This window comes from Oncorhynchus keta, chromosome 26, assembly GCF_023373465.1.
Source record: "Oncorhynchus keta strain PuntledgeMale-10-30-2019 chromosome 26, Oket_V2, whole genome shotgun sequence".
NCBI lineage: Eukaryota > Metazoa > Chordata > Actinopteri > Salmoniformes > Salmonidae > Oncorhynchus > Oncorhynchus keta.
In genome coordinates, this window is record NC_068446.1 from 32,899,955 (window position 1) to 32,914,928 (window position 14,974).

Genomic DNA, 14,974 nt, shown 5'->3' on the forward strand with positions numbered 1-14,974 from the left:
CATTCATCATAGTAGGAAAATCTGTCGCGTATTTATTGAAAACGAGCCCTATGATTTGATCTATCGAACAATAAGAAATACATTTCCCTAATGAGCTTTACATATTGTCTATAATTCACAAAATGTGCCATGAAAGTTGTTTTTGTTGCTATACGAATTAAATGCAGAATACTCTTCTACTCACTAGTCACAATGTAAACTGGTGGACTAATCGCTACCATTGATTGGCTACTTGATGAGGAAAGTCTATCTCCTGGTGGGCAATACCCAAGGTTGCAACCTCGACTAGCCTACAGTATATAAGGCCGTTTCGGTTCGGCTATCTGTGTGTTACTGTACAACAACTGCACGTGTTCAGCTCAACCCCGAAGCCCGTCCCATCCCCTGCATATCCATACCAGTTCAAAGGAGGAGGCGTGGATAGAACTGTTGTTACCTGTATTAGAGTACCTGCAGCTACATGGAAAGAATTTAAGATGTCGTCAAGGGAGAGGAACTGCAACCGATGTGTCACGGCTTCAATACAGACGAGATTCTATTGAAAAAGAGGACATTGCACCGGGTGTAAATGTACCTGGCGCTAGCAAGAACAAGTGAGAATACATATCTTGCCCTACTTTGATACAAAGGACGAAATATAAGAACGCTTCACTCGAGAACTCATCTTTCTCCTCGACCCCTCTCTCTCACTCTCATAAGTGTTTCGTTTTTTAACACGCACGTTTTGGATCAACATCACTCTGCGACTCTCACCTGTGACAATGGATTTCAGACGGCTAAATATTTCAAAGGTGTTTAGATTTTACATTTTGGAAAACAGAAGTTACAGGCCTATCTGCATCTGGAAAGGTTAGGTATTGTAGTGTTACAAATGTGAACGTAAGCGTGACCATTTCATTCTAGTGAATGGCCAGTCCCAGAAGCGGTTATGATCATGCACAGACCCCTCCGAAGGTGGAGTTTTTACGTCTTCTTGTGTTTTGGCATCATCTACTTAAGGCTTGGGTAAGTGTAAATGTACTTATTGCAACTGTCAATATGTTTATGTTGCTTTGTTGTGTGTATTATTATTTTAAATATAGCCTACACCACGCTGTACCACATACGGCTATGGATATTCTGAATGCATACAAATGCAGTGTAATTCGGGCAGTAATTCGACCAACCTGACCTAACAAACTAACTAAAACAACTCAGTGTGTTCCGTCCATGTCAGTGTTCAAATAAACCTGACACCCATAGCCATCAGGGACAACTGCTGGACGCGTGCGTAAAAGTTGTCCAATTATTTAGCGGTTTGCAAAAACCCCCAAAAGAAGATGAATCCATATTGAATTTGAGTTTTTGTTCATCTGCTCAGAGTCTGGTTGGTCTGTCGCTCTATAGCGAGATAATTTGACCCGCTGTCTGTCTCCAACGCTCCGGCTCACTGCTGCATACCTTCATTAATAGCGGCAGCCTGGTTGAGTTGTATTTCCACATTCCACAGCCTAGACTGAGTTTTTACCTGTTTTGCAATAGCTCACCTTGATGCATAAAGAGAGATGATTTATACATGTTCTGTGTTTGCAAAAACAAGAAGAGATGCCATACCTCATAGAGAATAATGATATGCAACCAGTTCAAACAAAATAGTAATAAAACACATCTATTTCAACAGAAGTAAGTCTTTCAGACTAGTGTTGCTCCTCATACAAGAATCCATAGCCATGTCATAGTTATCAAAACAACAGGTGTCATTCCCCAGCTCGTTCCATTGCTGTGATACTTGAGTGAAATTGGCCTAACGGATAACCTCCACAGGTATTCATATCTAAACAGTCCAAATCGGAAAAAATCACTCCAAGTGAAGCGTCACCAGATATCTCATGGTTTCATCAAGCCAAACCAGTTAGCTCATTCCCGCACCTACTACTCCCTCCATCAGCCTGGGAAAATCTTTCACGATGACCTCTTCACACACAATAAGTTGAGTCTGCAGGTGACGAGTGAAATCACGTTGGGCTGAAGCGATTGTGCAGACAGAGCCTTTCATTCACCGGGTTCAACGCAAAGATGCACCTTGCGGATCCTGAGTATTAAAACGTCTAATTCTGCAGTGAGACTGTGAGAGCTTGTTGGTATTAACACCTTAACCTGCAGTACTCTTTCATAGATAGACTGAAGCCATTATTAATAACACATCATATCAATTGATAATTTATATACAGTGTAGTTATTAGGCTTTTCACAATGTATGTCTATTAATTAAATAACGATATGATCACATTAACTTTTTTTAACAAGCTTTGAATAAAAATGTTTGCAATACAATGTAATATATTTGCTTTACGCCATTACGCACGGACGTTTTTTTTTCAACCTGATGATGTGTGTGTGAATCAGTAGGCCTAAAGATGAAACCGTCAGTGAGTGCGCCAGAGTTTGTTTACTTTGGAGTTTGATTTGATGAATGAAATACAGCTTTCCAGGGTTGCAGCGGATCACTATCATCCTATGGCCCTGTTGTGGCGCAGAAGTGGGCGGATAGCAGTGTCTCTCTGCCCAATGGCAGCCACGACTCTCATGAGAGTGAAGAAAGGCACTTTTCTGCCATCCAAAATCCCTAAAACCATCATCATTCCGGCTCGGAAACCACACTCTGTAACAGCCTCTACCGCTGAGAGATGACAGAGCCAATCTCCGCGCCCGCTGCACACTCACGGCCCTGGGACTGGGAGCTAGGAGCTGCATAGCACCGCCACTCAAGCGAGCACCGCAAACGCTTCGCAGCAAACGGGGAGTCAGCTGTTTGATTTTGGAGCAAAGGGGAACTAAAACGAGCGACATCAAGGAATTAAAAAGGAGTTTATCACATTATTTCGTTTCACTCCATCAGAAAGCGGCCATTTGTTCAATGTCATCATGATCATATTCTCGTCGCGCAGTGTACTGCTATCAGTCTACTATCCACAGATCTTCCTCATCCTTACGAGTGGGAGCTACCTGTAAGTTGACCCAATCAACGGGCCCCTTAGTTAGCTCACTTGTGTGCTTTTGTGTTCAAAGACATACTGAGTAGGCCTATATGAATTTCATTTTCGAGATACTTGTTGGATAATTCTGTTGTCTCTGAAAGATTGGCGCAGGTTGTTGGTTAAGGTATGGTTGTTTGCTTCCACAGTGTACGTCCCTACTAAAAACGGTTTGAATATAGAACATACAACATCGTTGAATATAGAACAAGTCATTTAAGAGAACTAGGGTATATCAAAATGAAGATTCAACATTATTTCGATGTCAGCGCTTTTCTGCTTGGGTGTGCATTTTACGCACCGAATTTGATTGAATATTGGGTATTTCCAGAACATTCGATTGTGTTCTAAAGACTTTACCGTTTAAAATGACAAAATTATACTCAAAATCTAGTCGTTATCAAAGCATACATGTATGCTTCAGGTAGCTGGGGAATCCCTCCGGTCCACGTGGTAAATAACGGATCGAGTTTTACGTCGATGTCAATTACCCGAAGTCCTATTTTATGGGCAGGTTGTAACACAGGACTTGCTTCTGATGAGGTAATATAAATACTTTTTTTGTTAGGTCTATTTATTCTTCTTAAAGACCCAAATCCTCCTTACAACATTGTAATGACGGTTGGACACGGTTTCATTTGGCCACAGAGTGGCAGAGATGTTCAAGACAATTAAATGGAGAGAGAACATTATTTCATTTTTCCCCCTATGTTAGCAAACCCCGAAGGTATGAATAGCTTTTCCGCATGCATTGGATTATTACCTGTCACAGATGTGGATATGGATTCGGATTTATGCATTACATCACCCATGGTTTTATGCAGATCTACCAAGGTATACATTTAAAGACATCTGGAAAAGTGGCTGTAAAACATCGGTCTATGACATGTATGCACGTGATTGACACTAATCATAATACTTGCGTCATTTGAATCAGTTGCTCTCGCAAGATAACGTTTTATTTTCGGGTTAAAAATAATCACTGAACCATACTTTGAATCCATCCTGGAGACCCCAAACTTGATGTTACTGTAGACCCCAAACTTGATGTTACTGGAGACCCCAAACTTGATGTTACTGTAGACCCCAAACTTGATGTTACTGGAGACCCCAAACTTGATGTTAAAATATATGTGGTTCATGGTTGCAGTTAAATGTGGCTATGCCTATGTTTAGTATGGATTTGCACATGATAAACTACATACCATTGTTTGAATTTATAATTTAAAAGTGCTTAGTTACAGTACAGAAAATGAAATAGGTTTTAGGGATGAGGATGTTTTTAAAGTGGAAAAAGAAAAGAGAGGATAGTGATCCCCATCCTCCAAGGTGCTCCTTTCTCTCTCATTACATGTGCAAATAATGTTTATACGTGTTATAAGTGTAACTCACATTGAAATTTGGTGAACTGCATGGGTGGCAAATAACTCATCCACACACAGAGCGATTAGTCAGAGTACGCTATAATTCAATTAAATAATATTCAATTAAGGTCAATCACACATTTAAACTTGCCTTTATTGCGCCACGTCAACAAATCGGAACAGTATGTCGTTGTTAAAACGGGGAACTTTAGAAATACGTTTTTACCATATTAAACCCTAATGGAATAAGACATGAAAACGAGCTCCTTTGCTGTTCTACTTATTTATCTTGCCTTCAAATAGGCCTTCATATATTACACACGTTTTAAAAGCTTTTCATTAGAGAACTATTTGTTTTTACTTAAGGTAAATATTATTAATTGATATCGTAAATGTCCACAAAACAGGTTCATTTCGTTTCACAATTGATATTCCAGCAATTTGCCACTGGAGCACTTTGTGTCTGACATCTTATTTCTCGGTGAGACATACCTGTGAGCTTAATGCTGTGTCATATCAAAGGCATTCTGTCTGATGGAATAGGTGTGTGTGTGTAGCCCCATCCAACCCACCACTTTATAATGGAAGGTTTGTGGGAAGGTTATTTTGCCTGCACAATAATCCACTGTGGGAATCACTGGATTTGCTATAGTTAACATCCCTACATAGCCTACTGTACATTTCTGGTAGCAGAATTGTTTCTATAATGAACAAAAATATGAACGCAACATGCAACAATTTCAACAATTTTACTGAGTTACAGTTCATATAAAGAAATCAGTCAATTTAAATAAATGCATTAGGCCCTAATCTATGGATTTCACATGACAGGCCCACCCACTAGGGAGCCAGGCCCAGCCAATCAGAAATATTTTTTTTTGCCACAAAAGGACTTTATTACATAAACACTCCTCAGTTTCATCAGCTGTCCGGGTGGCTGACCTCAGATGATGCAGAGGTCCAGGGACGGCTACACGTGGTCTGAGGTTGTGAGGCCGGTTGGACGTGCTGAAATAATGATCTAAAATGACGTTGGATGTGCTTATGGTAAAGAAATTAACTTTAAATTCTCTGGACATTCCTGCAATCAGCATGCCAATTTTTGAGTGGCCTTTTATTGTCCCCATGCAGCACAAGGTGCACCTGTGTAATTATCATGCTGTTTAATCATCAATCATTTTAAAAAACATTTTTTTTTTAACCAGGCAAGTCAGTTAAGAACATATTCTTATTTTTAATGACAACCTGGGAACAGTGGGTTAACTGCCTGTTCAGGGGCAGAACGACAGATTTGTACCTTGTCAGCTCAGGGGTTTGAACTTGCAACCTTCTGGTTGCTAGTCCAACGCTCTAACCACTAGGCTACGCTGCCGCCCCACCTGTCAGGGGGATAGAATATCTTGGCAAAGGAGAAATGCTCACTAACAGGCATGTAAACAAATTTGTACACAAAATTTGAGACTAATAAGCTTTTGTGCTTTTGGAAAATTTCAGAGATCTTTTTCTCATTCATGAAACACGGGACCAACACTTTACATGTTGCGTTTATACAGCATTTTTGTTTAGTATATATTGTAGATCTTTTTTTTCCTTAAAAACATTTACCAAAAGTACTTACACTTTCAACATGTAGACCGGATAACACATTTTTGGTTAACACATATTCACAATATCTAATTTGAGCAGGCAATGGGGCTCCTAGCTGTGTCTATTGCAGTGCTCTCTGTCGCAAACTGCTACTGTGCACACAGAGTTGTCACTAAGCAAACAGAATCGCATTTGTGCACTTTGATGATGCAGGGATTTAACAGCTTTACTGAGGAACGCTCTGTTTTGCATTGTCTGCTGCTTTTGCAAGCCCATGTTAGACAGTGATACTGGGAATTGGCAGCTGGAAATGGCAAGGATACTATGACCCAGGAGAATAATAGCAATATCATTAAGCTCCTCATAATCACTTTAATAGTCAGTGAGGTGCACAGTGACTCGTTGCTGACCGAGACGCGACACACAGGTATTACTGTTATTATTGTTGTTATAGGATATTTGGGAACTATGTCTGCCAAACTCTTTTGTTCTCCTGACTGTGTCAAGTGATGTAATCCATCGGTTTACCTTGCTAGAGCTTCATTTACAGTGCACCTGACCTCATAAACATTTTTTTTTTACCTTTATTTTACTAGGCAAGTCAGTTAAGAACAAATTCTTATTTTCAATGACGGCCTAGGAACAGTGGGTTAACTGCCTGTTCAGGGGCAGAACGACAGATTTGTACCTTGTCAGCTCGGGGATTTGAACTTGCAACCTTTCGGTTACTAGTCCAACGCTCTAAACACTAGGCTACCCTGCTGTATTAGTATAATGCAGTATATGATTCCATCATACATTTAAAACACAAACTCCATGGGGGTTATTTTACAGTAGAGAAGGTTGGTGGAGCATTTGGATGGTTTTGTTTGGTAGACATCAAGGAACAACAGGTTTGAGAGGTATGCAGAGTTATTTTAGTGCTCTGTGCTTCACAAATTATTTGCTTTATATCTCAATTTCAGTTTTGGATGGATATGAAGCTGAGATTTTGAATGACATTTGAGAGATTTCTAATGGCATTTGCCAGACTTTGATTATGCACCTGATTTCTTTACGCCTGCATGGTGATTATGTTATCTTTGCAAAGATCAAAGCATGGGTGAGGTTCATTTATCATATCGTTTTGGATATGAAAAACAGAGAGGTATATGTTGCTTAGGAGTTTTGAAGCAAGCAGGGATGTCTGAATCATCTCTTGTGAACTAATGAAATCCTTTGCAGTTCATTTGAGTTCACTGGGCTTAAATGTTTGAATCTTTAAGAATTTTAAACAACTTTTGCAACTGAAGCTTACCCACAACACATCCATACTACATCCTCTAGTGCAGATGAAGTACCAAAGATCCTGAATTAGACAGAAGTATTTCTTGTTGCCAGAGATGACTGGTTGCTGTTATGGTTTAATTTCAACATGTCATGTGGTTTTACATTCAAGGTTTATTTTTTATCTGAAGAGAGCCAAACAATTAAGATGAACATGGTTGGCCATAACCAATTTACAATCAATATTCATCCACTCTTTGGGTTGTTTGAGTCAGAGGGGCAGTATGGTTTTGTTCCATAATCGTTTTGAAGGGGAATCCACAAAATGCAGTCGACCCCGCTCTCTCTTCTCTCGCTCTTTTCTTTGTCACACTCCCTTCTCCCCCACTCTCCTCTCTCCCCATTTCTCTCTTCTCTCCCTCTCTCCGCTCTCTCCCCTTTCTCTCTTCTCTCTCCCCCTTTCTCTCTTCTCTCCCTCTCTCCCCTTTCTCTCTTCCCCCCCCCCCTTTCTCTCTTCTCTCCCTCTCTCCTCTCTCCCCTTTTTCTCTTCTCTCCCCTTTCTCTCTTCTCTCCCTCTCTCCCCTTTCTCTCTTCTCTCCCGCCTTTCTCTCTTCTCTCCCTCTCTTTTCACCCCCCCCCCCTCTCTCTCCCTCAACCCCTACTGTCGTTTTTCGCTGACACACAACTTGCCTGCATCAGCCTGCCCTGCGTGTGGTAAAGCCCTTGAAGGCCTACGTCAGACATCAAAGCTGGCATTCGTCTTCATGCTCTTTTACGGCTCCTACTGACATGTTTGAAAGGCATGTATCTGCAGGGTTTGGATGGCTATAAACACTCTGATAGAGAAATAACCCCATTTGTTTAGCCGTCTGTTTTCTGGTACATGACTGTTCCAAACCCATCCAACATGTGTCAGGAACAGGGATGATATTAAGTCCCAAGGCGGTGATCAGAGGTGCTACAGAACAGCCTCTGAGGAGCAGAAGCTCCAAGGTGTCATGTCATGGGTTAAATGGCTGCTTGATCTAGGGTTAACCCTCGAGGACTTGCACCTCATTGGGCTTGCAGAGAGGCTGGTGTCGGAAACCTTGCTATTAGCCAGGCATACTGTAGCATAACTATCAAAATGTGGATAAAGGAAAGACATCTCACACAGGAAATATATTTATAGGTGGTGCAGTACACTGCATGCATGCTTTAAACAGATCAATCTCAAATTCGTCGGGATAACATAGTTGTGTGTGACTTCTTGGTTGAGAAGCCCAGTTACAAATTGAAGGCACGGTTGTGCCGGTGCAAGGCTTGCCCAGCTCCCTCATCCCTGGAAACAATTCTAGCCATGTTACCTAACAACTAACGCAAAACTCCCAACTCATTTCTCTACGATCACGAGCCAAACCAATGCGGAGAGGCATTGTCAGTAAGAAAATAAACACAATCTGTTTTACAATCGTATGCAGCATCAGATATTGGTTTCAGATGCTCTCTTTGCTATCTCACCTCTAATCCATTCAAATGTAATATTTTTTTGTAAAACAGCACTGAGTAATTAAGGAATGCTCATCAAGGCTTTGGTTTAATTTATTCCTGGTCTGGAGAGGCCTAAAGTCCATGTAATCTATCCTGCAGTAGCACTGACTGACTATGTGTGTGTGTGTGTGTGTGTGTGTGTGTGTGTGTGTGTGTGTGTGTGTGTGTGTGTGTGTGTGTGTGTGTGTGTGTGTGTGTGTGTGTGTGTGTGTGTGTGTGTGTGTGTGTGTGTGTGTGTGTGTGTGTGTGTGTGTGCGTTACCTCCCGATCCATAGGGCCCTGTCTTCCGTGGTGGCATTGGGTGCCAACATCATCTGCAACAAGATCCCTGGGCTGGCCCCTCGTCAGAGGGCCATCTGCCAGAGCCGCCCGGATGCCATCATCGTGGTGGGGGAGGGCGCCCAGCTGGGCATCAATGAGTGTCAGTACCAGTTCCGCTATGGCCGCTGGAATTGCTCCGCCCTGGGGGAGAGGACTGTCTTTGGACAGGAGCTGCGAGTAGGTCAGTCTGGGCACCTTGGGCCTGTCTCAAGGCTGGGGAGGATTTGGCTTTGAAGGGGGAGATAATTCTCTGCTGCACTAGGGTCTTACGCTGTAATTTCCTCAACTCAGAAAGACATGTATGCCAGATTTAGATACAGAGTGTTTAATTGTCACATGGACAGGTGTGATTGCAGGGTACAGTGAAAATCTTAGGCTCCGAGCTCCAACATGCAGGACTGAGTGGAATGAAAGAATGAAAATGGTAATAAAAAAACAACAACAATAGAAACAGAAATCATAACTGTAGCAGTGATGAATAAATACATGTCCATTGGAGTTGTGGGGGGTGGGTGACAATAGGGGGAGCAGCATGACCATTGGGGGGGTGTGGACCATTTGAGATAAAAACAATACAAATTATAATAAAACAAAAATACGTTTGCTACATTTGTGGGGAGGCATGAGGCTGACATTTTAAGAGTTACTTCAAATCTTATTTGCAGGGAGGACTGGATTGCAATCAGGGAGGGAAATTAACACCAGCCACCAGCCAAATGTTTGTAGATTTTGGCATTGGCTGGTAGAATGTCTATTCTTACCAGCCACATTGGAGGGTGGTCACACAGAGCATTTGGGAGTAGTAAAACAAAATGTCTCCAAAGCCCACATGGTAAAAAGCAACAACAACATGTGTGTGTGTCATCTCAATGCTACAGTGGTGAAAGCGGGATGGGGTACAGTTTTTTCTGTTATTTATCTGGTAAACAAATTGAGTGGCTGGTAAAATTAGGGCATCCACCAGTGACTGGTGGACCAAAGAGGACATTTCCCACCCTGATTGCAATGGTAGTCATCGGTCATTGAAGCTGTGATTGAAAACATGTTACATTTTAATGGTAGCCTTCTCTAAATGGTAGCCTTCTCTATATGGTAGTCTTCTCTAGATGGTAGCCTTCCCTAAATGGTAGCCTTCTCTATATGGTAGTCTTCTCTAGATGGTAGCCTTAGAGTGGAACTCAATACACTACCAAGCCCCGACCCCTGTAGCCTTGTGAAAAATGGCTCTTCACAAGCCATACCCAAGCTGTACACATCAGAGTCAAACTTTAACCAACTGAGCACAACTCTATTGTATAACCATACATATTGGCAATGGTTGCTCAAGACGTCTTCATTATGTTACCATTCCAACATATTCCAGTCCGGTGTATCCTCATCTCAATTAACACTGTTACTTTTCTGCAGCATGGCTTGGTTTCTGTTGATGTAAGATTTGCATTGAACTTCTGGTTAAAAGTATGCCGTACATTGCTGGCTGTACCAAAGTTATGGAAAGGTTACCAGAAGCACTAAAGTCTAATGGGGAAAAAGTATGGTGGAAAAATGATATAGCAAATGAGGAGACAACCAATGGTATTATTGTAGAGAACGTTGTTGAACCAAAATACTGTAGATGGCCACATCTGTTGTTCATCTTAGGAAACTGGTTGTGTCCATTGCTTGGTGTGTGTGTGTGTGTGTGTGTGTGTGTGTGTGTGTGTGTGTGTGTGTGTGTGTGTGTGTGTGTGTGTGTGCGTGTGCGTGTGCGTGTGTGTGTGTGTGTGCGTACATACAATCAGAACAAGCTACAAACAGACAAACATTTACATTTACATTTACATTTACAGTGTTTTCGTTGGAAATGGCATTCTGCAGAGCTCTTCTGCTTGGCCTTTTTTTACAAGGACTTTTATACATTTCCTTTCATTTAGAAATGTTTTGTTGCTGTTAAAGTGCGGTTTGACTATGCATTTAATCCAATAGCTCTGTTAACAATCACTGCTATTTAAGAGCGGCTGACTTAGCTCCAACCCCTCTAAAAGCATTTTTCTTTGTTGTAATTCTGGCGCTTTGGTAATGGATCTCGTCTCATTTTCTTCTCTTTTGCACTTCTTTTTCATCTTTTCTTTTTTGCAAAGCTTCAGAGAGACGTGAAGTGAACAGCACCGCAGGGTACGCCTTGCTTATCACTGAGAACATGATCAGGCTACTGCATGTCTCTGATTACTGGATCTTCTTTTCTTTAGTCCCTGAACAACTATGCTGCTTATGTTTTTAGACTATTTGTATTTGACAACTTCTTCTTATTTTACTCATGAACCCGGCCACATCTATGGTCAAAGCCTTAACTCAGTAAGGCATGTACTTTAACTTTAGAGGGATGTTTCCCTCTCTCCTATACGCTGAGAGAGAGACAGAGAGAGAGAGAGGGAGAGAGAGAGAGAGAGAGTCCTTGTTCTCTACAGTGCTGCCATACTGTCCTCTATGATAATCTGTGGCAGTGAAACCAGGGATGTTGCACTATACTCTCTCAGAATTGGAGCCAGACCATGGGTACTGGTACTGTACAGTATGACTCACACTGGTTAGTGATTGGCTGCTACCAGGGTCTCCATGGGCGAATTACCTGTGAGGTTACCTGCTCCAGTACTGTAAGTAGAAAGGTCATTGGATGGCCATTCAGTCAGTATACAGCTTAGGGTTTTCATGTCCCTTACTAGGTCATCATGGGACACCACATCAACCAGCACTGCTGCATGTCAACTTCCACTTCTAAAAGTGGCCCTATTTAGTGGTTTCCGTAAACATCTTATTGTCAATCTGCCATTGGGGTTTTCAATGCTGCTTGTTTTTGATACTAATTTGATATTTACAATTAGTGAACATTGAGAGTAGCCGTGCTCTCTAATTCTGTTGTATTTATGACAGTACTGTTGTTCAGTGTGGGATATGAAGTCATGGAATACACCTCCTTAGTAGACAAACATTCCAATCCTTTTCCTTCTCCTCCCACATAATCAACTCCTAGGAAAAGATCCCTGTTCTGCTCCTGCTGAAGTTTTTCATTCAAATCCCCAAATTATGAACACTAAACCTTTCCTCTTCTCAATGATCCAGTCTTCATTTTGGATCAGGGGAGATGCCGTCGTTTTCTGAAGAGTTAAAGATCAGGGAACCACAAGCCTAATGCTTTCTCTCTGCGCTGCTTGCACTGGGATGGAGTCGGTCAGTTTGGCCGGGTTCCGTGGTATTACATTCGCCTTCCAAGAAAGCACACATTAATAGCTGGGTTATTGAGAATTACAGAACCCCAAATATCTTGATTCAAGGAAAGATTCTGTTTCAGAAAAGGCCAGTAATTTGATATTTATTTCTGTGTTATACTGTAAATATAGATCCTTTCGAGAAAAAGGGTGCTGTTGGCTAACGCCGCGCTCCTCAACACTGGCAGTTCTGTTCCATGGGACTTTAAAGGATGGATGGAAACATGCTCATTACGGCCATGTCCTTCAACAGTTCCTCTATTGTGCGAAGAGTCGTTGGCTCTCCTGTTATGTTCTAAATGACACGTTGGAGAACAAGGCCATAAACACTGAAACCTGGGTATTAAAATAGGTTTGTGTTTCCTCCAATGGACACAGAAGATTTAGCAATCTCACTCACTCACGTTGTAGTATGCCACAGCACAATGACATTGGCACCCTCTGACAGTTGAGCCAATAAAATATGGAGTGAATTATCGGGTGCTAACAGAAGTGGGTGTTATTGAACAGGATATTTCCCTCAGTTAATAACGCAATTGAAGTCAGATCCATCATCAAGGCAGGGAGGGGCCTTGATAGTCAAAGCAAATTGACGCAGTAGGGTTGGACAGAGACATGGAAAAAAACAGGATAAATGGCAAGAGAGTGATACTCAGCAGCAATTTTCTGATACAGTAAGAATAGTAGGGATGAATGGTGGGTTGTTTCCTGTGGGAAGTCAACACATTGTCAGTTTTAACACTGCTGTCTACTTTGGCCTGTTGCTGGTCAGTTAAGATTATATATATATATATATATATATATATATATATATATATATATATATATATATATATATATAATATATATATATAATTTTTTATTTTACCCCTTTTTCTCCCCAATTTCATGGTATCCAATTGTTTTTAGTAGCTACTATCTTGTCTCATCGCTACAACTCCCGTACGGGTTCGGGGAAGAGGCGAAGGTTGAAAGTCATGCGTCCTCCGATACATAACCCAACCAAGCCGCACTGCTTCTTAACACAGCGCGCATCCAACCTGGAAGCCAGCCGCACCAATGTGTCGGAGGAAACACCGTGTACCTGGCAACCTTGGTTAGCACGCACTGAGCCCGGCCCGCCACAGGAGTCGCTGGTGCGCGATGAGACAAGGATATCCCTACCGGCCAAACCCTTCCTAACCCAGACGACGCTAGGCCAATTGTGCGTTGCCCCACGGACCTCCCGGTCGCGGACGGTTACGACAGAGCCTGGAGTCTCTGGTAGTACAGCGCCCTTAACCACTGCGCCACCTGGGAGGCCCCAGTTAAGATTATTAATGGCATCTTCAATTGGTAGTAGTTAATGTTAACCTCTCTGGGATATGTGGGATGCTAGTCCACCTGGCCAAAAGCCAGGGAAAATGCAGAGCGCCAAATTAAAATAAATTACTATAAAAATCAAACATTCATTAAATCACACATGCAAATTAAAGCTACACTTGTTGTGAATCCAGCTAACATGTCAGATTTCAAAAAGTATTTTTGGCGAAAGCAAACGATGCGATTATCTGAGGATAGCACCTCCGTAAACAAAGAGAGAAACCATATTTCAACCCTGCAGGCGCGACACAAAACGCAGAAATGAAAAATATAATGCATGCCTTACCTTTGACGAGCTTCTTTTGTTGGCACTCCAATATGTCCCATAAACATCACAAATGGTCCTTTTGTTCGATTAATTCCGTCGATATATATCCGAAATGTCCATTTATTTGGCGCGTTTGATCCAGAAAAACACCGGTTCCAACTTGCTCAATGTGACTACAAAATATCGGTATTTTTTAACATAAATAATCGATAAAATTGAAGACGGGATGATCTGTGTTCAATACAGGAGGAAAACAAACTGAAGCTAGCTTTCTGGTCACAAGCCTCTAACAGTACACTTCAAGTGACCCTCGTTCAAGATGGCCGTACTTCTTCATTACACAAAGGAATAACCTCAACCAATTTCTAAAGACTGTTGACATCCAGTGGAAGCGATAGGAACTGCAAGAAGATCCCTTAGAAATCTGGAATCCCAATGAAAAGTCATTGAAAAGAGAGTGACCTCAAAACAAAACAAAATCTGAATGGTTTGTCCTCGGGGTTTCGCCTGCTAAATAAGTTCTGCTATACTCACAGACATGATTCAAACCGTTTTAGAAACTTCAGAGTGTTTTATATCCAAATCCAATAATAATATGCATATCTTATCTTCCGGGGATGAGTAGCAGGCAGTTAAATCTGGGCATGCATTTCATCCAGACGTGAAAATACTGCCCCCTGTCACCAATAAGTTAAAAGAACCCTGTCGTTATTTTATGTGAAATAGTAGATTGTAGGGAGCACCAGGGAAGTCCTAAGCCCCTGAGCCTGAGCACCTTCTGATTGAACAGCCTCAGCCTGAACAGAAGAGCAGAGTGCTTGATGTTAGCGATTATAGTATGAAAACAGACACCTTTCAACGGCTACACTCAGCATCAAAGGCAGATGTAGGCTCCGTCATCTAACTGCCCTGCCCTGGTTACTTTCTATTTAACATTCCAACCAGTTTGTCACCATAGGGATTCATGCTTTTCATCTCAAAGAGGTTCATATTGTGCTCAATGATGAAATATTGCAA

At 41.8% G+C, this 14,974-nt stretch overlaps 1 protein-coding gene across 2 annotated transcripts in view; it reads left to right on the top strand.

The window, feature by feature from the left end:
- Positions 1 to 353: 353 nt before the first annotated feature.
- Positions 354 to 14,974, top strand: part of LOC118359269 (protein Wnt-7b) — a 56,967-nt gene continuing 42,346 nt past the window's right edge. Inside the window, exons 1-2 of one of the 2 annotated variants that reach the window (XM_052480564.1) lie at positions 354 to 1,005; positions 9,037 to 9,263. In XM_052480564.1, the coding sequence (XP_052336524.1) occupies positions 929 to 1,005; positions 9,037 to 9,263 (304 nt within the window). In that variant the 5' untranslated portion in view covers positions 354 to 928. Of the gene's footprint in view, positions 1,006 to 2,514; positions 2,988 to 9,036; positions 9,264 to 14,974 lie in introns of those variants that run through there. The other variant, XM_052480563.1, reaches the window with a different exon arrangement.